At 41.7% G+C, this 24,949-nt stretch overlaps 1 protein-coding gene across 1 annotated transcript in view; it reads left to right on the top strand.

Moving 5' to 3' along the window:
- LOC146796142 (SCO-spondin-like) overlaps positions 1–24,949 on the top strand; it is a 1,481,201-nt gene that overhangs the window by 589,941 nt on the left and 866,311 nt on the right. Inside the window, exons 67-70 of the mRNA XM_085631266.1 lie at positions 3,932–3,978; positions 9,862–10,032; positions 16,221–16,352; positions 20,902–21,044. Coding sequence (XP_085487392.1) covers positions 3,932–3,978; positions 9,862–10,032; positions 16,221–16,352; positions 20,902–21,044 — 493 coding nt within the window. The remainder of the gene's footprint in view (positions 1–3,931; positions 3,979–9,861; positions 10,033–16,220; positions 16,353–20,901; positions 21,045–24,949) is intronic.

Below are 24,949 nucleotides of genomic sequence, written 5' to 3'. Positions count from 1 at the left end.
ATCCAGAAGTGATCTCCTTAAGGGCACGCCCCGCTCCGGATGAGGAGCTCCATGTAGCTGCAGCTCCCACTGCCTGGCTCTTCTCCGGCTGACCCACAAGGCAAGCTCTCCAGCTCAGTGCGGTTCACCTGAGGGCGGCGGAGAGCGGCGGAACTTAGCTCGACGTCACAGCAGGACCGCTGCCTCATCCATCTCCATGAAGGCCGCAGTCCACATCAGGCCCGACCAGCCCAGCGGCAGGCAGATTTCAGCCTCCTCCGGCCTACTCAAAACCGCTCAGCCACCTGGAAGAATCGTCTATGTCCCATCTCTGCTTCCGACATCAATTTTAGCCCACGGGCACTTTGCAAGCCAGGGGCTAACAAGGGGCAGGGCGGCCGGAGCGGGAGAGACCATATCGCACGTCCGATCAGGCCGCCATCTTGGCCACACCCCCCCAGATATTTATTTTTGTGGAGACACTGAGGCCCAAAGAGCTTGGACAGGAGCAAGGAGCTCACTGTTACACAAAGAAAAACGTTAAGCAGTAGCACCTCGCTTCAAATTCCAAACAAGGGGACTTCGCAACCCCAAATGAGCCCCTTGAATGCCTCTTTTACAGATACTGAATTGGCGAGTGAAAGTGTTGTGGCTCTACAAACTAATTAGCCAATAGCTTCTTACATAGTAGACTGATATAGAGAAGTTTATTGAAACAACGATGCACCACCCTTTATATAACAGAATCAGAACTTTACAGATTTTGAAGGTACATGGTATCTACTGATTGCGCATTGCTGTATGATAGTAAAGTCCGATTATGAGATAGAGCCCTGATGGCAGCTTCACTGACTCAGTATCGACAGCTGGAACAGTCATCTACCATTAAAGGCACCAAAAAATGTATGAAATGTCTTGACTCAGACACAATAATTTCTCTAAAAGGAATTGACTCATGTCTGGATGAACAATCACATGGGTTCTTGCTTTTTAATGTGAGGGCATTTTCATCTCCTTTTTATTCATAAACAAACTGGACACCCAACTGGATGCCTGGCTTGGCCACTATGTTTATTTTTCGTTCATTCAAACGTTCATCCCTATACCCACTCCTTAATTTGTGCCAGTGATTGCAGGTGGTGGTCACCGGCACCCATTTTTTGGGAACAGTACTTATTTTTCATCATCAGACTTTGATCCAGAGCAAGAGAGAGAAATACAGAAAAAGCAGAAAGAAGGATCAGGAGAACAATAGGAAAAGAGTAACAAAGGAAGAAAGCAGGGAAGAAAAAAACCTGCAAGTATGAGACAAAGAGAAAGGAGATGTAGGCTAGTGAAAGAAAGAGGCGTCAGGTGAAATCAAGTATAGGCAGCCTTGATATTCGGCAACACTGGCATCTGGCAGCACCGGTCTCCTTAGAAAAACTTTGGACCCCTGCACTTACATTTTTACAAATTAGGTGCTGGATATACTAATTGTAGCAAATGCATATATGGACCATAAATATAATGTTTGCAACACAGTGTACAACTTAACATTATATAGTTTATGCATCATAGAATGTGCGCTTAGTTTTCCTCCAAGGACATACACATTTTCTTTCACAGGCCCAGTCCAAGGACAGATTTGTTATTTGTTATAAGTGACTCATATGAGACCTTCAGTGCTCTTAGACCCTGATGTTTTTGTCCTTTTAGACTGGAGAAGCCTTCAATGTTCTCACCCAGTGGAAGTTGAGGGCTCCTTATCTGGAATAGATTATCTTGCTTTTAAGATCCTCCTTAGTTACTTAAATGTTGAATATAATCTATGCTTGCTAGGATGTCTACATTAGTCATCCTTGGTGCAGTGAGATGTTTAACCCTGGGGAATCTTAGAATGATTCCATGCTAGAGAACCATTGTTACAGGTAAGTAACTGCTGCCTTGATAACTGGAAGCTTATACTCATGGGTACATTTTCATAGTAGGCTCTGGTTGAGAGGATCTTCTTATTTTTAACACGATACAGATCTGGATTTTGTCCTTCAAGACAAATGAATATGTCCAAAAACAGGCACATTTGTTTGTTTGCTCTTGTGAAAGCCCTGAAGATATAACTTAGGTCCTTATTTAGAGCTTGGTGGACGGGATTCCAAATGCTATATAGCTTATGACACTTGTACTCGTTATGTAAAGTCACAACATTTTCTCTTTATAATCAAGAATCACCGCAAGAACTTATTCATTATTGTTCCATCACACATAAATCTCTGACTTATCCACAACTCATGTAAAATGACCCCAAACCTTAGTTTAGTGCCACAACAGTTACTGACTCTCAAATATTTAATAAAAAAAGAGAGGTTTTTCATATAAGAATATACATGTAATATAGTCAGATCCTTCATTTGCATAACAAAAAATATGTGATTGTTTTTGCAACTCCCTGTTATTAAAAGTTCCTGGTGTCCCAGAAGTTACATACAATCAGCATGTGTATAATAGAAAAGAAAGGAGAGAAAACACAATAGAAAACACTCTGTCTCAATTGTTTGCTAATTTGAACAAATAATCAATACAGGCACATGATTATGACAAAGTTCTTATCTAGTGTGCCAGTATGTTCCACAAATTTAGCACAGTATATGCTTCAATGTGTTTTGATGGTCTGAAGCCAGTTCTGACCACGGGGCATATCATCAAGGCCTCGCGATAAAATTATCGCCGCTTTAGCGTCCGTTTTCGGGTGAATAGCGGCGATAATTTTATCGCACTATCAGCATGGACACGCTAACGCGTGTTCCCATGCCTCAGCGCTGGTTTCCCTAACGCCCATCTTTGCATCGCCAAGGAGATGCAAAGTGGGCGTACCCTGCCAAACTTACGTGGAGAATGTCGCTAACCGACATATCTCCAATTATCAATGTAATCGCTATCCGGCTTAGCGATCATAAAAGTAGCACTAACCGCGCTTAACGCAGGTTTCTTTACGCCTGCTTACAACCTGACTTAGCCATGATATCCAATGGAAGGTGGATATTATGGCTAAGTCTGCCCTGCCCTATCATCAAGCTATCACCGTTCCCTGTGCGATTATCGCTGGATTTCCAGCGATAATCGCACATTCAGCATCTATCGCTTGTATTTTTATCGCTTTGGAGATAAGCGACGCTGATAGCGTGCTATCTCAGCAATAAAATCCAGCGATAGCCGGCGATAATTATCCTCGCGCTAAGCACGCTTAGCGATAATTATCGCCGGCTGTTGCTGATATGCCCTCACCTTCTTCAAGACAACAGAATTTATCTCACGTTTCAATGCTTATCGTTATTACCTGTGTGCAAACATATAAATGCTACTATTACCAATCATATATCAACATTGGATCCTAATCATATACATCATATGCATAGTTGCAATTAAAAACACCTAACCATCTTATCAATTAAAAGAATATATACATATATACTGTGACTTTTCAAACTGTGATCCATAATATCTCACTCAGGCTTTGGGGTTCACCAATATACACTGCATGTACCAATCTTCTTTTACATAACTCACATATCTGTTAAACTTCTCACATCATGGAATACATTCAGGCAACATCTCTTCTCACTGTAATGCACTTGTACACGGCGGACAGGATATATGACATGTTTTGGCAGTGTACCCCAAATAATAAAAAAAGCCCTCTGTCAATTGACTTTAGTCGATGGCTGCATTTATATTAGAGAGAATTTGTAAATTTGTCTTTCAATTTACATCAGAAGCATGTGTATGATATGTTCTTTTTGTGAAAATGTATTTGTGTGCTTGTTGTTAAAAAAATATACTGTTGTTTGTCAGAAGAACAGCCTTGCTGTTGGTTTTTTTCTTCTAATGATGGTAATTTTGTGCTTGCTCTAAATTTTCAGTCCTGAAAAGCTTCAGTAAAGAGTATGAACCCCATTTATTTTCTGTCTTCCAGTACCTGTGTCGCTGGAGAAATGGTGTGTGGGACGGAGCCCTGCCCAGGCAAGTCACTGTTTCTGCTAGAGTAGGGATGTTCCACTGGTGTGCGATCACTGACTTTGGGGAAAGAATCTTGCCTTCAGATGAAGTTTGTTAATTCCATTTTTAAATAGAAAGTGATTGTGTTGATATCACAGATGCAGCGTACTAGGAAATAGAGAGATAATCTGCTCCTAGTAACTATTTGTGGGATCAGCCTAGACGCAAACTCTAAGAATCATAGTGGCATGGACATGACACGAATATGCAATGCTTACTGTGGTTAATGGAAGTGCATTGCCCGCCATGAGAGTTATTTTACTTAAGTGAAACATGTAGGTGAAACAGTGGAAGTGTAATGCTCTCAACAGAGGTTTCTTGCCTTTATTGTAAGTTTGTTACTTAAAAAAATAAAAGCATTGCATGTTAAGGTTTTATTATTACATGATAGTTTGTTACCTATAAAATAATGTGTTTTCTTTAAGGAGGCTTTTGCTCTCTTTGGCATTTGTACCTTTAATGGAAATGTGTTAAGTTTAGTAGAAGTATGCTGCCTTTAGTGGATGTGCACATGACTATCACATGGGGTGTCCCATCGCCGTAATGGGGGTCTGCACCCACAAATAGATGTTTGGAGTCCTCGGAAGAAGATCATTCTGTTCAATGCAATTTTTTTACTCCTCTGTAGAAATGTTTGCCTCTTTCTGACATCTGTTCCCTTCCACGAAATGCTTGCTGCCAATTTGCTATACTTTGCATCTTTGGAAGTTTACTAAAACTTTAACTACCACCAATCCCTGAGAGCCCAGTGGCTGTTAACCATGTATTGATGTATTGATTAAGGTTGTTAACAAAATCCACCGTGGCTGTTGTGTGGTAAAATTAGGGGTTATAAAGGTTACCACAGAGATGTGCCATAAATCTTCTTGAGTGTGCACTATTAACCCCTTAACTGCTGGGGCTTTCTCGATTAGGGCACTATAACTTTTTATCCACATAAGGTATCCACACCAAATGTGCTTCCTTTTTTTCGACATCATGGGGATTCTAAAGGTATCAACAGTTTGTGGGATGCCCTGGAGAAAAGTGAGAAAATAGGCAAACTATGGCATAATTTCGAGTCTTTTTGGTGAAAAATGGGAAAAAGTGTTCTCGATAAAAGTGTCTGTTTTTTCCCTAAAAATGGCATCATCAAATGGTTTGGTGTGTTAAAGTCACCATCTTCCCAACTTTCAGAAATATGCAGAGCAGAATAAAAAACCCTAATTATTTTACCACAGTTTTGGCATTTGTCAAAGAGGGAGAGAATTTTTCCTATTTTTTGTGCTTTCAACTTACTTTGAGTTTGTGGTGTTAACTAGTGTGTAACCAATGGGTGATCCAGGAAAGCTATAGATTTCTGAATAGTAGACACATTTCGGAATTCATCAGGGATAACGTGTGTAGATCCCTCAAGGATTTCCAAAAGAAACTAACTGTTGCTTTAAAGAAATAATGAAAATGAGTAGGAAAAAACTGGCATTTGTGAAAATATTTTTATCTGGAGCTTTTTGCCATGATAACCAATTTACAAAAGCAATATATCATTGCATCCTCTGGACGGTACTGGCTGCGGGGATATATAGGATTTGTAGATTCTCCGAGAACCCAAGGCACCCAGAGCCAACAACTGCACTGCACTATACATTGGTTTTCATTGTGTACTGAGTATGGGCCAATTACTATGGTGAAATCTGTAGAGTAAAAATAGATATCAAGGAAACCTATTTATTTCTAAAATTGCCATGATTTGTGCAACTTTGAATTTGTGGGTAACGATATTAGCATAAGATGTAGTGAGTATTGCTACAAAATGGCTTCTTCCTAGACACTGGCTTACATTTGGAAGGCACAAATGCAGTGAAATTCAATTGGAAATAACAAATGTTCTACTATTCTATACTCCCACATTGCTTCCAATAAAAATGGTACCTCACTTGTGTGGGTAGGGCTAGTGCCCATGGCAGAAAATAGGCCAAAACACAACATGGACGCATCACATTTTTCCACTCAAAACTGACCCCTTTTTTGCAAGCTGGGTAGCTGTGGATTTTGGGCACTAGCTCAATCAGCACCTAGGGAAACCTAGCAAACCTGTATATTTTTGAAAACTAGACACCTAGGGGAATCCGTGATGGGTTTACTTGGGTGTCTCTCACCAGATTTGTCTTTTACCTAGAATTTCTTGCAAGCCTCGAACTTTGAAGTAAAACCCATATTTTCCTCATATTTCTGTGATGGAAAGTTCTGGAATTTGCAGGGAGCCACAAAATTCCTTGTACCCAGCATTTCCCCATTCTCCCGATAAAAATGGTACATCACTTGTGTGGTAAGGCCTAGTAACCGCAACAGGAAACGGCCCAAAATGCAAAAAGGATACATCACATTTATACACTCAAAACTGACCCTTTTTTTGCAAAGTGGGTAGCTCTGGATTTTGTGCTCTAGCTCAGCCGAAACCTAGGGAAACCTAGCAAACCTGTAAAAATAAATTTAAGACTAGACACCTGGGGGAATCCACTGTGGTGCGACTTGAGTGGCTGTCACCAGGGTTTGTCACCCATAAAGCCATGTACACCTCAAACTTTGACTAAAATACACATTTTCCTTACAATTCTGTGATGGAAAGTTCTGGAATCACGGTTAGCCACAAACTTCCTTCTACCCAGAATTCCCTCAAGTCTCTCAATAAAAAGGGTACCTCACTTGTGTAGGTGGGCCTAGTTCCCACGACAGGAAACTGGCCAAAAACACATCATGGACACATCACATTTTTCCACTCAAAAAATACCCTTTTTTTGGTTGTAAAGTGGGTAGCTGTGGCTCAGCTGGCACCTAAGGAAACCTACAAACCCACACATTTTTGAAAACTAGACATCTATGGGGGAAGTCCAAGGTTGTGCCATGTGTGGATCCTACAACATTTTCTTACCCACAATGCCCTGCAAACCTCAACCTCTGCCTGAAATCACTGTGCCACTTGTGTGGTAGGGCCTAGGGCCCACAACAGGAATGGATCAAACCCAGGTCAATGGGAGTCTCCTAGCAAGGGCTCCTATTGACCTTGGTTTGATCCGTTCCTGTCACGGGCACAAGGCCTAACCACACAAGTGGTGCAGCGTTTTTATCGGCACAAGTGGGGTGACGCTAGGTGGTAAGAATTTTGGGGATTCCTACTGATCCCGGAAGTTTCCATCAGAGAAATGTAAGGAAATTGCCTGATTTTAGGCAAAGGTTAAGGTTTGCAGGGCATTGTGGGTAATAAAACCTTGTGGGATTCATTCAAGGCACACCACGCTAAAATCTCCTGGTTGTCTAGTTTTTAAAAATGTGTGTAGCTAGTAGGTTTCCATGGGTGGCAGCAGAGCACACCTTCGAATCCCGCAGCTACCCCTGTAGTCGATCTTTCCAAATAGTACTTTATGGCCTTTTGTGTCAAGGTCTCTTGGCCCACAAACACAATTGAGGTACCATTTTTATCTGGAGACTGGAGGGAATGCTGTGGGGTAGGACATTTGTGGCTTCCCACAGATTCCATAAGTTGTCCCCACAGAAACGTGAGGACAATGTGCATTTTTTGTAAGAGTTTGAGGCTTTCAGGGCTTTGTGTGGAAGAAAATGGTGCTGGATGCATGCAAAGCATGCCACCTTGGACTTCTTTGAAAGTCTAGTTTTCAGAACTATCTGAGTCTGGGAGGTTTTTCGGAGTGGCAGCCTACCTCAGCCCAAAAAGTGCAGCTGTTCACCATTGCAGGTGGGACGATATTGGGGATTAGCCACACTCTCCTGGTCCATATGTAAAAATAACACTAAAAATAATCAAATGTCCTCTTGCTTGCTGTTGGGATGGAATACTTTAGTCCACAGGAGAGCAGAAAGACTGTTGAGATTTTTAGGGGGAGGGCAGGGCCTGATGTTTGGATGGGCAAGACCCACCCCATTATTGTATTTAAAAAAATATATATACCTGTCAGACAGCAGGCTTTCTGCCCCCCGGGGGCAAACTGGGGTCACACCTTCTTTCTGCCGGGGGTGGGGGGGGGCAGTTTGGTCCTTTTGTGGTGGAGTGTGGCCAGTGCCAGAGTGCAACACTCGCACCACTTTCTGTTGCCCCAAACGTAAAATCCCTGGTGTAACGTGGATTTTTACCCCCAAGGGTAAGTTTGGGGGACCCTACCCAATTGGGCCAAGCCTCCCATTTGTTTCCTGGGGGGCTGAAAGACACTATTGGCCCCCCTGAGGCAGGGGTTTGGCTCAATGCAAAGGTAAGTCGCTCCATCCTTTTGTTTATTTTAGCACTATTTTGAAGTTCCTGGTGTCTAGTGGGGTTTCTAACCCCTGGAAGGGGGGGGGGGGTGGCTGATTAGGGTGAATATCCTAGCCACCCCTGCAGGAGGGGCAGAAAGTCTATTTGGCCCAGGGTGGGGGGAGCACAGGCCCATGCAGGGGGGTCCCTAAATAAATATTGCACAAATTAAGTCACTAGTGTCTAGTGGGAGTTCTGCCCTGGGAGCAGAATGTGGGTAACTACTCCATCTTCTTACCAGGGGAGCAAAAAGATTCTTGCCCCATTTACTTGGATGGGGTATATTTAAAGACATAAAAACATTCCCTGGTATCTAGTGAGCTTTGCACTCCCTCATGGGGTATATCAGGGGTAGTTATCCCATCTCCCCCCCACACGGGTGACAGAAAGACAACTGCCCCATTTATTTGTGGTGGGGCACTGCACACTGATTGTCATTACAAATAAAAAAAAAAACACCCTGGCTTTTGTGGAAGCTCATCCCGAGCAGCCTGAGCTGCAGAAAAAACACAGACACCCTTTGGTGTAAAGCACCAGAGGTCCCCTCCTAACCCTCCACAGTGTCGGCCAGTGGCCGGCACCTGCACTAGGGAGGGAGCGCGCCCATCAGCCATTGGCCGAAGGCTGCACCAAAACGGTTAATTTAATAATAATAATGTTAATAATAATAAGCACCTACAAAACAATACATCATGGTACAGTACGTTGAGCGAGAATGGGGGAAGGCTGACACAGAGAGGAGGGCAGTAGCAGGAAGAGTTCAGTTACAAGTTGGGTAACCAGTTTCTCCACTGTAACTGCAACTGTATCAGCTCTGAATTTGTAACTTATGTAGCGGTTATAATGACAGTACTGTCCCTGTGTTCTAGTATCTGCACTGTGGGTGTCTCTGAAGGATTGAAACAGTGAAGTCTCATATTCTGCCTGAAGTGCAGCACTTGGGTAAATGATAGGGACTGGCCATGTCATAATACTGAGCACCCCTTTAAGAACACCGTGAACATATAGCAGTTTTTTACTAATAGGAAGAGCACCAGCCTACACAGGGATCAAAGCAAGACAAATCAGCTTACCATAAATTAGGCATGATGAAGGATTTGAGGATCCTCCTCCACTTGTTTTCAGTGCTCTGATTCTATCAGTGCTGGGGTCAGTGAACTGTAATGATAAATAATACTTTGGAAGCAGAATCTAGAATGAATTTATGCACCTGTAGGGTTATTTGTTATCAAGTATATTAAGAATTCAAAGACTCGAACAGTTGCTTACTCCATTTCTTAAAGTAAATATTCCTGGTTTTGTGCACCATGGGATGAAGGAGGAACCTAACTGTTTGCTTACTTATTCATTGTATGATGCGAAATACTGTGCATGCCTTATGGTGTTACTGTGTTGCACGTATGAAGAGCAAGTGAACTGTGTACAAAAGGCATAAGGGTCACACGATACTTGCAACCAATAATTTGTTTCATGCTTTAGCATTAGCTTACATGGGTGAGGTAGCTGAGAATAAGCTAGGTATTCGCTGTAAAGGTATTTCTTGTCCCTCATCACTGTTGCAGTGGACTGTGGCTGGAGCATTTGGACAATGTGGAGCTCCTGCAGTAGAACGTGCAATGTCGGTACAAGGCGACGTTACCGCTCTGGAACCAACCCACCTGCAGCCTTTGGGGGACTCAAGTGTGAAGGATCCAATGTGGAGATCGAGTTCTGCAGCCTCCAACCCTGTAGAGGTGAGAGACAGAACCCTTATAACCTCAATCAAGCACCTCTATAGTCTAAGGTCTAGGAAGATCATTATGGGTAATTGTGGGACGTTAACCCTTCCTTGCTCCTTTAAACTGATTTTCTCTTCCTCCCACTCCTACACCATGCCGATCAAACCCAAAAAGAATTCCTCAATGCGCTTCCATGATTGAGTGTTGCTAACATTTTGACAGCTCAGTTTCTCTTACTTATATTATCAATAACATAAGTAAGAGAATATTCTTAGTTCCCAGTTTTATGAATGCGATGGGCAACCATTAGACACCGCTGAGCAGATGAAGACCTCAGAAGCCTGAAAAAGGCAAATGGCTCACTGAAAAGTCCCATCCCCTCCATTTCCCTTCTTGTGAGTGCTTTTTTAAGGTATATGAAGCCGAATTTACCATCTTCTGTATTTACCCTAACTTTTACATTCTTTTAGGCTGTTTATGTACAGGGATCTCTTTATTTTGCGTTTGAATTCATTTCATTTTTTATGTGTTTTACCCCTTTCTGTGACACTTGATCATTAATTTTCATCTGCTTTTTTATTTTGTTATTTTTGATTTGTTATTTTTGATTTACATATTCATTTTGATATTTTGTGTTGGGCCACCATGCTTGCCTTGGTCACTTCTGTTGCTGAAAGAAATGTGTGGTTTGTAAGGTTTACCAATTTATTAATTTACACTATTAATCCTCATTAAATGTTTCTGAGTTTGATATAGAGGTGCGGATTGGCAATGCTGTTTTTGAGATTATAGGAGGTATTTCAAATGATCCTGAGACTGAGGTTTATCTTAGTCATCCATGTCAGGTGTTGCCCATCCCGCAATACTCATTACTTTCTCTGTGTTCTGAGGACTCAGCCATACGGTTGCAGAGACCAGGTGGGGACCTTCAAAGTTTCTGGTTGCCAAACCACCTAATTTGTCAGCCAGCACTTCGGCTACAGTGCCTTATAAAGATCTAGGTTACAGATCTTCTTGGAGACATTAGTACTGCTGTGTGTGACTTTACTAATGGTATTATAACTACTGAGATTGCAACCCACTCTACCTCTTTCTGACATTGCCACAGAAAAGAGGGCTGACTTGCAAAGGGAATCTTATGTCTGCGATCTCTACGCTAATGCCTATTTGCGCAGGGATCGCAGTTGAAAGTTATGCAATGTTTATCACACCTGATAATTACCAAATGCAATAAGGTTTTCACCCTAATACATTTTGGCAGGGAAAACTTGCATGAATTTAAAAGGGATAAAAAGGCCCTGTAATTACCGGGACATGAAGATTTTTTTCACTGTTATTTTCTTAACGGGAAAGATATTTTCCCTGTGGAGCTAGGACTTCCCCTACCCCCTAAGCAATTTGAGGATGTTGGTTACCCTTCCCACCTTGGAAGGGGAGCTCATCAATGCGTATAAACTCATGTATTTGTGGGTGTTCACATACTTCTAAGGCAAACCGCACCTTGTGTGGGGTTTGTTGCAACATTAGTATATGTAATTATGGTGGCAATTATGCGGTAGCAAAACCATTCAAGTCTGATGGGTATCCTTATATAAATAGTTGTCATAACTCACTGCGGTTATCTCTAGTTGATGTGTATTCCCCGGTCGAAGGTGACCGTCCCATTGAACAAATTGTTTTCAGAATTAGAAGCATTTGAGGGAGGGCTGATAGTGGGAGGAGATTTCAATTTTCTCTAGCAGCCAGACCTTGATGCTTCTTCTAGTAAAAAGGTGCAACTGAAATATAAGGATATGAAAATATTTGGTGAATATCGGAAAATTCTGCGGAGTGCTGCCAACCCAGTTAAAAAAAGAATATACTTTCAGCTAAGTATAAAATGTTGGCTCATTTGGACTATTTTTTGATTTCCGCCACAGTGGGATGTAAAGATCTAAATATGTTACCTAACGGTTTCTGATCATTCCGCGGTGGAGTTGGAAATTCTCCCCAAGGACCTCAGAATGAGAAACCGGAGATGGATTTTCAAAAAAGTTATTTAGAAGATCAAGACTGGGTTCAGCTATGTAAAGCAGAGATAGAGAGCCTTTTTGATCAAAACAAGAGTTATGCCTCTATTGACATTGCATGGGATGCCATAAAAGCGTCCCTGTGTGCATTCGTGCTCTCTAGTGATATAGCCTAGTTTTAAATTATCAGGTAAGAATAAATCAGGTTGTAGAACAGGGTTAATTGTGAGCATAAAAGGTTTCTTAAGAATGGCTCCGATAGGAATTGGAAAGTGCTTGCAGAGGCGAAAGCTGGCCTTCTGGATCATTATTAAGTCAATAATTATGCACAAATTAAATATAATGTGAGAGGATCTATGATTAAAGCAATGTTGTGGAAAAGTCGATGGTTTGTCAGGCACAGGACGGGAACAGGCGATGTGCAATATAATTAATGTTGTGAAGTGCCAGAGATCACGGAAGTGTTGCACTTCAGATAAGGAGATTCACGCATTTTTAAATATAATTTTAGTAGTATATATAATATCTCTCCTAAGGTTAATTTAAGTAAATTAAATTATTTTTAGTACTCTCTTGCTATGCAGGTCCTGTCAGAGAATAAACGGAGGTTTATGGATAGCCCCTGGGTAGTCTGCCCCGGGGTAAAGTTTTCAATCCAGACGGACTCCCTTCCGAATTTTATAAGACATTTTCAGAAGTTTTAAATCTATATTTATTGGCTTTAGCTAATTTTATATTTATTTTGATAAACAGATTTTATTGATTTTAAACCACTGAAAGTGGCAAGATGTGAACAATTGCCACACGAGCATCATGATAAATAAGAAAAAAAAGCAATAGTGACTGCACAGATCGACAATCAAATGGTACAGCAGAATGATAAATTGTCTCAACCAGAGCTCTAATTCATGTACATTTTAGTCCGATTGACTCAGCCACTTCCCCCAAACCGGCTCATGTTTGCCGGGGCAGCCTCTGGCTTGATAAACCTTAAACTTCCGTTGAGCGCAACAGTCAACTTCTCGACACCATCCCAACAGGGTGGAAGGGAAGAGGATATACATCTATCGGCAATATCATGTTTAGCAACCAGGAGATCCATATTCTAGAACGCTTGTTCAGCTCTCGTACCTCCAGACCCCTCAAAAACACCAAGCATTATCAGCAGGGGGAGAGAGGAACCTCCCAAACAAGAACTTCTGTTAGGTCTCGGAACACCGTGGTCCAATAGTTCACTACCAGAAAGCAGAACCATACCTTATGATAGAAATCGGCTGGATATATCCCACATCTGGGACAGGCAGGACTAGGCCAAAAGGCCTGCCCGGTGCATATGTGTCGGAGAAAGATATGCCAAATAGAGATAATAGGTTTGGACCAGCCGTAGTAAACTGGAGATAGTAAGTTCTCATGGGGGGGGCATCATGGCGTCCCTCAAATTGCCATCTTCCATGGGACCCAGCCTACCCTCCCACCAGGTTCTGGGGTGATGAATGATGATCAGGGTGTGCTGAATCTGAGAGGTCCTGCCAAGGTTTCCAATAAGTAGTTTGGCCTCTAGGGGACTAAACTCTGGCAAAGTGTTGGTCACCGAGACTTGTGTACGATGGGCATGTAGTAGTTTAAGATATTTATAGAATTCGGTGTTTGCTAGGATTAGGTGAAGGAGCTTATGTGTGTCCCGGACCATATGTCCCCCAATTGGGTGATACTAAGAAGGTCCAACGTTTTAAAGCCTTGAAGTGCTGCCACTTCCCTCAACCAAGTGCCCTGCCAGAGGGGTGTACGTTGTGTAAGTTTGGCATCCCATTGCACATGTTAAAGCGCCGCTCTCCAGGCCAAGAACACCAACCTGGTCACCGGAGGTAAGGAGGTGGGGACTGGAGAGCCATATAGCAGAGCCTGCCGACAAGGACAGCTCCGGGCGACAGGTAGGGTCCCCCATTGAACCAGTTGTGAATTACAAGAAGGGATTAGGCTAAGTAGTGAAGATAGAGATTAGTTATTCCCATGCCACCATCATATGGGCATCGTTGGCAGTACGCAGGGGCAAGATGGATTTGGGATGCATGCCGCAGAAATGTTTCGGCCGTCCCCACCGGGGTCCAGAACCATGTCCGCGGAAGGTGAAGCAGCAGATTCTAGAAGATATACAAGAACCACCAGAGAATCGTCATTTTGTAGAGCGCTCTATGCCCCATAACATTTAGAGGGAGGGATTGCCACCTAGTGAGGTCAGCTTTGGCCAGCTAATTTTATTTTTAAAGGTGGATTGCCCTCTCCGTCTATTAAGACAGGAAACATAGTACGTTTTCTTTAAAACAGCAAATATGCAGTGGGAAACGGCCTTTAATACGCAGCTTGAAACACACGTTCTATTACCCCACAAGATAGACAACACTTTCCTTAATCACGCATATGCGTGGTTAAGCCAGTTGGTGTTCTAGCTGTTCGAGCGGATGGGGGAGGAACTGGAAGGCATGCAGCAAGAAAGACTGACGGGGACATGGCTGGGTAAGTTGGGCTGGGGCCTGGGAGGTAGGGGTAAGTTTTAGGAGGTGGGGGCTGGTTGTAGGGCTCACGGAGGGGGCTGGGGTCGGAGTAGTTTTTAGGGGGCTAAGTTTTTGGGCTCATGGCAGGGGGCAGGAAAAGGGGCAGTTTTCAGGCCTAGGGTGCCTTTGGGCTGGTGCCAGGGGGGGTGGGGTAGGTTTTAGGGGGTGGGGACTGGTTTAAATTAGGGCTCAGGGAGAGGGGCTCGGCTTGGAGTAGTTTTTAGGGGGTCAAGGTTTTAAGACTCAGGATAGGGGGGGTCAGGTATTTTAAAGGGCAGGGGCGGGTAGAATACACCACTCAAATTTTAGGGCTCAGGGAAGAGAGGCTGGGGTGTGATCTTTATCACACATGTCCCTTTACCAGTCATGTCTTTACCATGAAATTGCATGGTGAAAGCATGTGTGGTAAAAGCATGCGTGGTAAAGATGCAGTTGTGGTTTAGACTGCGTGGTTCAGGCCTGTGTTGTTGAGGCATGTTGATCCAGTAGATCCAAATTCATACTGTCCAATTACTCTTCTAAATTCGGACTACAAAATTTTATATAATTTGGCTGCTAATAGAATTAACGAATAGCTGTAATTTGCAAAAGAAGTCATTTTTAGGTATAAACTGGTTCTTGACCAAAAGTCACTTCTGAATTTGACCAGAAGACTTGTAGGATTTATGAGTGTGGTCCTGAGTACTTTCAAGACAGCACTTTATACTGGTCCTACAGCAGAAATGAAGGAGTGAAGGGGTGTTAAGGACAGCAAGGTGCTTATGGATTCATATGCTACTGCTTCCCCAGCAGCTAGAAGCAGGGTGCGTGTGTGCACACGTTGGTAAGATGGCCTGTTGTTTGAGCACCAGCTGTTCATACCTGCTGTGACTTGTAAATCATGAGTATGAATCCTGGAAAGAGCAACTCTTCCCAACATCGTTTCAAGTTTGAACAACTTCATACCTATAGGTCAGTGTATACAAAGTGTTTTTGACTAATAAAGGGCTCCTGCAATTCCTAATTTGAGCCAGTGTTTGCAGATGGGATCCACAAGAACTCAATTTTGGGAGCGTCATCAATTATTTTTCCTCATCAGGCTTTGATGCAAACCAAGAGATTGACATGCACACAAGGGGGTATGGAGGAGGATGAGAAAGACGGAAAAACCATGACAAAGGTAGAAAGCTGGAACCTGCAAGTGTAAGGTAAAAGGACATAGAGTGACTGTTGGTGGAAGAAAGAGGTATTAAGTGAAATCAAGACAATGCAGCCCTAGTATTTGGCAACACCATGCATGGTCTTTTCGGCCTACATGTAATAATGTAAAATGGGAACCAAAAGTCTAAGAATGCATAATGCTATTGGCTAAAAAGAAAAAAAAGTATTCAATTGGAATATTGAAGACAGAATATCGTAATATAGGAAAATCGAATACAAACTACTGAAACAAAAATATCGAAAGGTAATCCGTAGGACAATACTGTTGTCCTGTTACCAATTACAATCCGTGTTTATTAGCTGTGAAGCAAATAGATATTCGCTTACCGCCCATTTCCCAATGAAAGTTTATTTGCATTGATGGAATCTTTGGAGACATAAGGCAATCCTCACCGGTTGTGTTCATGATGACCAATACCATTATTTTGCTGCGCTCCTCTAGGTTCAGCTGGCAACTGGGGTCCATGGTCAGAGTGCTCGGTGCCCTGTGGGGGAGGATACAGGAATCGAACGAGGGCCAGCGTGGTGCTGCGCCGGATCGAGTTCTCCACTTGCAATCGCCATCCCTGCACAGGTAAGGACATTCAATATTTTTACCAATGGTGTGCCTTCTCAAAGTTCTTTTTCTTCTGTATTCTGCTTTCGCTTTTCTTTAGAGGTGGAGCAAATGCTGGTTTTCTGACAATAGAGTTTGAGCTAGCCCTGTCACCCACAAACATTGACCTCACGGCCGACTCACCGCAGGGTTGTCAGGTCAGAGGCAAGAGCCCTGCCCTGTATATTGGGGGGCTAATGACACTGAGTATACCAGCCTAGGTCCCAAGCTGAGAAAACAAACAGTGACCCCACGCACATGTAAAAAAACGCCCGGTGAATCAGGCCCATTGTTTTTTATTTTCTACAAGCAAACCCAAGCGTTGGGAGTTTGTGAAATGCCAAGAGGCCCACGTGATATTGCAGCCCACTTGGTGTTCAGCTTTGCCTATAGTACAGTCACCTCACCAGCAGATGCACTGTAGGTACAGAGATCCCCGTTGGGTAGGTGAACATCTGTAAATGCAGCAGGTAGTTCTCCACCTGAAGGCAGAGGCAAAAGTCTCTGCTGACTAGATTAGCTTGTGAGCCATCCACCATGGTCACAATGACATGCTAAATCTGTGTAGAGGTATGAATGACACTGGGGGTTCAGGTAGAGTCTTTCAAAATTTGAACTCTGAGTAAGTGTATGTTGATGAGACCAGATCTTTGAGTGACTGTGGATATTATAAAGGGAAGAGCCCCTTATTGTAGGAAACTGAGATCTGTGCGACTCTATTTTCAGCAGAAGACCGAATAACTCTGGGTATTATCCGGGGCAGGTCATTAGTGAGCAGAACCCTGTGTCATGCTGCATATTATCGGTAGTAGATTCAAGAGGTAGAAAACCCCTGAGACATCCAGGATAATCAGAGAACAACTCTTTAGCAATCTATGTATTTTTACATATGGAGCTTTGAATAAATTCTTGTGGTTAAGAACAGAGTGCTAAGGGAATCTCAGTATTATTAAGGGTAGATAAATGAGGGATCCTTAGTATTAAGACCAGAACTCTGATTGATGCTGTGAGTGATCACAAGGAGAGCTCACTAATCTGGTCACTCTGAAAAGCTGAGTTTTCATTCAGTCTGGTCCTTATCTGGAGCGGAGCTCTTAGTGTGCATCAGTAGTATCAAGAGTAGATCAATGAGGGCTTCTACATTCTAAGTGTTATTACAGATATGCCTCTGAGTTGATCTGTATCATGATGAGGACCTTGGATTATTTGGTGTTACCTCTAGCAGAGCTCTGAATGGGTCTGTGTGTTAAAAACTACTCACTAACAGAATATCTGAAACATAAATATCGTGTGACCAGAACATCATGTCAAAAATATTGAGCACCATATTATCAAGAAGGTAAGTGCAAATAGGTAAGTATAGATGTACTATTCTTAGCTCTTACTCTGAAATTGTATAGATTGTCAAATATGATGTGGAGTTATATATAGTAAAACTTTGCTTAGCTATAGACACTTCGCAATATTTTTGTTCTTAATATCCTTGAAACAATATTTTGTCCACACAGTATTTTTTCTCCAATATTTTGTCTCCACACCTTGAAAACAGAGCTCAGATTGAGTCTGATATAATCACGAACAGAGATTTTAGTGATTCTGTTTATGTTTTCTTAGGCCAGTGCTCTGTGTTGAATGCCTGGCTTGTATCTTGAGCACAACAGTGAATGTAAGTACTATCAAAAGCAAATCCCTGTAGGGGTTTGTTAATGTTAAGGACAAAACTCTAAGTGAGCCAAGAACAGAGCTTTAGGTGATGATATGTGTTATCATGTTTCCATTTTTTTGTGTACATATGTTTTTATTAGAACTAAGCACAAAGGTATAATAAATAAGCAATCAATCGTACATGTTTGCCAACATGCAGAATTATAAATGAAGAGGTCATAGATGTGCTTGATGTTACACAGTCAAGAATCAGACAGTCATTTTAATGATCAAACTGCATACAGCTACTTATAGTATTGAAGCACCTATAACCAAAGGAAATAAACAAAGACAACCCTAAACAAACCTCTCAGGAATTAAGCTCTTACTTAAGCCAAGTTACAAGAGACCAGCAAACGTCGTAGCAACATTGAACCCAGTGAATGGAGACTAATGGCGATACAGTCATACATACATGTAAAGGGATCTATAGGTAAGTCTGGGTCCAGAGTTAGGGGCCCTTTGCCCAGAGCCCAATATTGTAATGTGCATTATCTCATTGTATTGTACTACAATATGCATGATTTCTGTTAGTATACAGGGGCTTCTTTACAAGCCCCTTACGCTTCCGGTGCGTCACTCCTTGTGACGCACCGGCGGCGCATTTTGCTGCCCGATACTTACAAGGCCAGGAAAAGCCACCCTGCATGACTTTTCCTGTCCTTGTAAATACGGCCACTTTAGACGCAGCACTTTGCGTGAAAGGGGCAATCCATGGGTGTTGCTGTGGGTGTTCCCACGCAACACAAATGGAACCTGATACATTTCCTGTTTTCCTGTTTTATGAGAAATCGTAAATCTGGAAATGCATCTGAATGCTATGCCTTCCCAGGGGAGGTGTAGGGAGGTGCAATGAGGAGAAATTTTCTCTTCATTTTTTTTCCTCTTTCTGTGCGTGCTGCATTCTGCAGCACACATAGCATGAGACAATCACCTCCATACCTGTGCTTTGAAAGTGCTGCAGCGTGGTGCAGCCAAAGGGCTTGCAGTGCTTTCTTGTAAATGAGCCCCACAGTATCTTTCATGACAGTTCTTCTGATACAGTACTCTTCGTGATGTTTTATATGCATTTGCTTTTTTAACATTTCTTTTTAACACATTTCACATTTCAATACAGTAAAACATTTTCGTAGATACAGAGGAACTGAAACGTAATGCAAATGCTTGAAAATCCTATTCCAAAGTCAATTGGATACAATCCATTGAATAGCTAACCCACAATGAGGTGCTTGGGGAGCACTTAAAGGAAATCAATTACCTCTTTGTTGTCAAATAAAAATATTTCAAAATGTCAGTTTGAGGCACCATAATGTAATATCAATTACACTTCACAAGATGTAGAATGAGTTATACAAGAGTTCCGTGGTTTGTATGCATGAGGAATCTTTATTGGGGCCCTATCATGAATCACTAGTAGATTCAAATGGATTTTGTGCTCTTTGAATTGATTCATGCTTATACTGCAGTTGTTGAACTCTCCATAAACAGGATCAGGAAAAAGTTATCTGCGATGACTTCATTTGAATTAGTATTGCTTGAACGCTGAGGGAAGTGTAAATCATTTGTAACGTGTGAAGTCCGGCCATGTACTAAAACTTGGCGGGTTTTGCGAAAAAGGCATTTGAGTGGTGATTAGCGAGATGCTTCGATTTTATTAAGGAGTGGGCCTTTATGGAGACTTCTGACAAGCTTTGAAGACTAGATGTGTTATATACATAAGCCTTGAAAAAAGTGATTGTGTGGTTGTAAACATGTGTTGGCTGAATCTCATTGATGAGACTAATATTTGTTGCCAATAACTATCTGTGTAAAGATGTCATAAATTGAATTACTACTGTAAAATAGATGTGTTATGATTTGTGTGTGCCAATGTCTAACTTGCAATTATTGGTTTGTGAAGACATTACTGTGCAAGCTTTCTCCACTAGAAATCACTAAAATAGTGCAGCATAAAAGAAATTGAACTCATGGTAAGTCGTGTGAATAGGAATTGGTTACATTACGGTGCTCAAACATATTTTACTAAAGCCTTATAGCCCGCGTAGCGGGCTATACTGGCTATTAAAGGCCCACTCCAGCGTTCGGCTCGGGCCTTTAGCAAGGGAGCTGGACTTTAATAACTGGTATAGCCCAGCTACGAAGGGCTATAAGGCTATTAGAACATTCTGCCACTAGAGGGCAGAATGTTCTAACAAATTAAACAAAGGCGTCTCGGTGCCCAATGGGGTTTAAATCCCCTCGAGTCCGAGAGGCCTTTGTTCACAGCAAATGCTGTGATCAAAAGAAACATTGGAATGTTGCTCTGCGGGCCTTTACCGGCCCGTAGAAGCACGTAGCACTCCATTGTCTGCAATGGAGCTCCCAACATTCCAAAGTTCTAATATACACTTTAGTTATGTATTAACATTATGAGCTTCAAAATGCTTTGGTGGTCACCTTTTTCACCCGGAAGGTCTTTTGAGCAATTTGTAAAGCCCTTTCTGAAATGTAAAAAAAACCCACACACCCCTTAAAAGTTATTTCTTATTTGCTAACCCGTTCAATAATTAGAGCATTTTTCAGCACCAAATAATAGCTGAGCAAGCAGTTTCTACCATCATAATATCATTCATTGAGGAAAGACGTGGGGGATGATTGATACTGAGGTCTATTCCTAGCAAGCCATGATAAGTGTAAAGGGTTTAACAGGGCACAGAACCTCACTGTTAAGCAGAATCCATACGTTAGTTGTAGAATGGACAGGTCCTTCTTTGCACTTACGCAGAGAGCCCTTACATGGCTACATCTGCCTTTCACAGTAGTGCATTCCCTCTTTGTTTTTCAGGTGAAGAGCCCGGGGTTTGCGCTGATGGACAGGTCTGGAAGGAGTGTGCTGATGGACCAGCTTCCTGTGCTGATCTAAGCTCTGCCGGCTCCAATAGGACTTGCCAACCCGGATGCTACTGTCGCGCGGGCAATGTATTGCTGGTGGGTTACATATTTTGCTTCCAGTGTGCATACAGTGGTTCAGTGACTAAATATCGAGTGACATAATATAGAATGCCCAAAATATCGACTCCAAAATATAGAAGTGCAGAATATAGAATCCCTATCTACAAACAGGTAAGTACTAAAATATCGATTCCAAAATAGAATGATAAAATATAGTTAGCTAAAATATATATTTTTTTAAATGTATTAAAAATAATATAAAAGTAATTAAATATTAAAAACAATTAAATAAAACATACTTAATATAATATAAAAAAGCTTAAAATGTAAAAATAATAAATGTAATGTAAAAAAAAGTCGAGATTGTGTTGGATAGTGAGAGCGTAAGAATTACTATTCCCACTCCAGTGAGTGCAACAGTAGGGAAAACGTTGTATAGCGTAGGGGTAAAAATTACTATTCCCACTCCAAAGAGTGCAATAGTAGGGAAAACGTTGGATAGCGGGAAGGTAAAAATTACTATTCCCACTCCAGAGAGTGCAACAGTAGGCAAAGCTTTAGAGTAGCGTAGGGGTAAAAATTACTATTCCCACTCCAGTGAGTGCAACAGTAGGGTAAACGTTGAATAGCGTAGGGATAAAAATTACTATTCCCACTCCAAAGAGTGCAACAGTAGGGAAAGTGTTGGATAGCGGGAAGGGAAAAATTCCCAAAAAAGTCGAGATTGTGTTGGATAGTGAGAGCGTAAGAATTACTATTCCCACTCCAGTGAGTGCAACAGTAGGGAAAACGTTGTATAGCGTAGGGGTAAAAATTACTATTCCCACTCCAGTGAGTGCAACAGTAGGGAGAGTGTTGGATAGCCGGAGGGTAAAAATTACTATTCCCACTCCAGTAAGTGCAACAGTAGGGAAAGCGTTGGATAGCGGGAGGGTAAAAAATACTATTCCCACTCCTGAGAGTGCAACAGTAGGGAAAGTAATGATTTAATATTAAAATAAGATTAAATTAATTATCAATACCAATAAAAAGTTAAGTAAAAATAATTACCAATTAATAAAAATGTATTACCATTGCAAAAAAATTATTACCAATTAATAATTAATTATCAATTAACTATCAATACATATAAATAAAAATTAATATTTACTTTATTACAATTAATTTACTTCCCACCCAATTCCCTTATAAACCCACAACCCGCTCCTAATAATAAAAAATCAATTAACATAATGATCAATTAATCAATGAATACAAATGAATTACCAATTATTACAAATTAATTACCAATTAATAATTAATTATCAATACACATAAATAAAAAATAATATTTACTTTATTACAATTAAATTACTTCCCACCCAATTCCCCTATAAACCCACAACCCGCTCCTAATAATAAAAAAAACTATTAACATAATCATCAATTAATCAATTAATATAAATTAATTACCAATTAATAAAAATTATTTACCAATTAATAATTAATTATCAATCAATTAATTATCAAAACATATAAATAAAAATTATTGTTTAATTTACTATAATTAAATTACTTCCCACCCTATTCCCCTATAAACCCACAACCCGCTATGGAATTAAATTACGCAAAAATTAAATTACCTAACATTCATTACTTAAAAAAAATTAAACATACATCACAAAAATAATACACAATTTTAACACATATACTACCATACATAACACAAAAAAAAGAAATTGATATTATGGAAATCTATACTTTTAAATTCAATATTATGGAAATCGATATTTCATACCCCAATTTCGATATTCTGTCCTATCTATATTTTGATAATTCGATATTCAGTCCTATCTATATTTTAGAGTCAATATTCTGTCCTGTCTATATTTTGGATTCTATATTTTGGTCGTTTGCCGCATACAGTACAGGTACCAAACGTATATAATGGAGTGCTAAAAATGTACTAGATTTTCATTATAGCCCATAAACACATAGATGACTTGAAGGCAATTTACAAAGGTATTTTCAGTCTTGAATGTAAACGCTTGATAGGAATTCATAAATGGGTTTCTGGCAAGCATAAATGGATTTACCACTACAAATTCTTCTGCCATCAGTAATAAGACCCTATAGAAGTACGTCCCATGCAAGGGGAGGGAAATGGATGGGGAAAGGCATGGTTAGCCTTGTAAGTTTGGGAACGTACATGCACGTGTTCATTTGCGGGCATTCACAAACTGCTATCTGACCCCCCTCCGCAACCCAACAGTGGTCAAAGATTTACTCCACTCAAGTGCTGGAATAACTGCCCTTCCAAGATGGGATGTGGAACGGATCCCCCCTACATTGATTGAGGGTGCAGCAGAAGAGTTTTCTCAATGGTAAAAATAAATAAAAGATACACATGTATTTGCACAGCATGCTCCTTAAACCCTGTGCATAATGGTACTCTATGTAGATTTCTGCACATGGGGAAGAGGAGCCTGGGGGTATCTCAAATGACATTCCTAGAACTAGAAACGTTCATGGCACAGCTTTCCAGGCGCAGTACTGGTAATGCATGTGAATTGCAAAAAGTAGTTACTCTGCACTGTAGCCAAGAGTTGTTATGGTGCAGATTTTCTACTTTGTGGAATGGCCCAAAGAATTTAAATGGATCTCATTTACATGATCTACTAATAATCCTGAATATCTAACATGGAGCTGCACCTGGTGAGCCCGTTGGGTGCCACAGACAGACGTGTGCTCCTTGTCTATTGGGATTTCCTGATCTGTGTTTGGAGCCCTCTGTCCCTGGAATTTTCATCTCAACAAAAGAATGTAGCATTTATTCCTATAATGGCCATCTTTAAGAGTGTGCAGAGTTGGGTGCTGGGGTACCGCAGGCTGCAATCTCTGATTCCAGTTGGTGTCCATGGTCTAAAATCTGACAACTACAAGATTTGTCCATGGAATGGGAATAGTCACATGGATCCAGAAATTCTGGGTTCTTTATGGGTTTTTTTGGTTGCTCAGAGCAAGTGGAAGTTGTGAGCAGGAGGTATTTTGGGGTTCAGCGTAATCATTGCCTTCTCCCCTGAGGTCCTGCAGAGGTTCAGTGGGGACTCAGATGTGGTTGTGTCCCCAACCCCTGCCTCTGTCTGTTCCTCCAGTGGTTTAACCAGGTATGCATTTGCACCTGATAACATAGGACTCGGTGTCTCCAGAATCAGAATTATCAGGTCCAGAGGTACTGGCCTATTAGTAATCGACTGATGGTAAAACAACCCCTCTGGAGTCAACCCTCCAGAGGCATACCATCACTCATAAGGAGGGCTTATGTGGAGCGTTATGGAGAGTACTTCAGGCCTTGTCTAAAGACTTCCATATTTTGAATGCCACGACGAGAGGTGTGGATCTAGGTCTTGAAGTCCTGTCCCAGAAGCTTACAGACAGATCAGAGACAGGCTTGGGATGGGCGACTAACATGGTGAATGGTTTACATCAGAAACACTGTTAGCAGAGGCAGGGGTTGCGCTAAGAGGAGACAGGGAGATGCTGTGGATATCTCAAATAATGTAGGTGATAAACGCATTATAATTTGTTTTTTTAATAACTAGGTTTATTAACCAATTTAGTTAATATAAACATACATAAAAATCATCTGCAATATTGCATTAACCCCTTCACTGCGGCGGGAATTCCGCCGCAGCGCTGGGGGGGGGGTTTGGGGGCAGCGCGGTGGCGCTGTGCTCATGAGGGAGCCACTCCGTCATGAGCCACGGTTGAGCTGTGCTCATGACGGAGTGGTTCCGTCATGACTCCGCCCACTGCGCTAATCGCCCGCACAGGCGGGGAATCAGCGCAGCGTGGGAGGAGCGGCGGCCGACGGCCGCAGCATGACGGAACCACTCTGTCATGAGCACACGGCACCCGTGGCTCATGACGGAGTGGCTCCGTCATGAGCGCTGAAGGGGTTA

This window comes from Triturus cristatus, chromosome 10 (assembly GCF_964204655.1).
Source record: "Triturus cristatus chromosome 10, aTriCri1.1, whole genome shotgun sequence".
In the NCBI taxonomy this organism is placed as follows: Eukaryota; Metazoa; Chordata; class Amphibia; order Caudata; family Salamandridae; genus Triturus; species Triturus cristatus.
The sequence above is the reverse complement of the archived record's forward strand: the minus strand, read 5'-3'. Positions and strand labels throughout refer to the sequence as shown.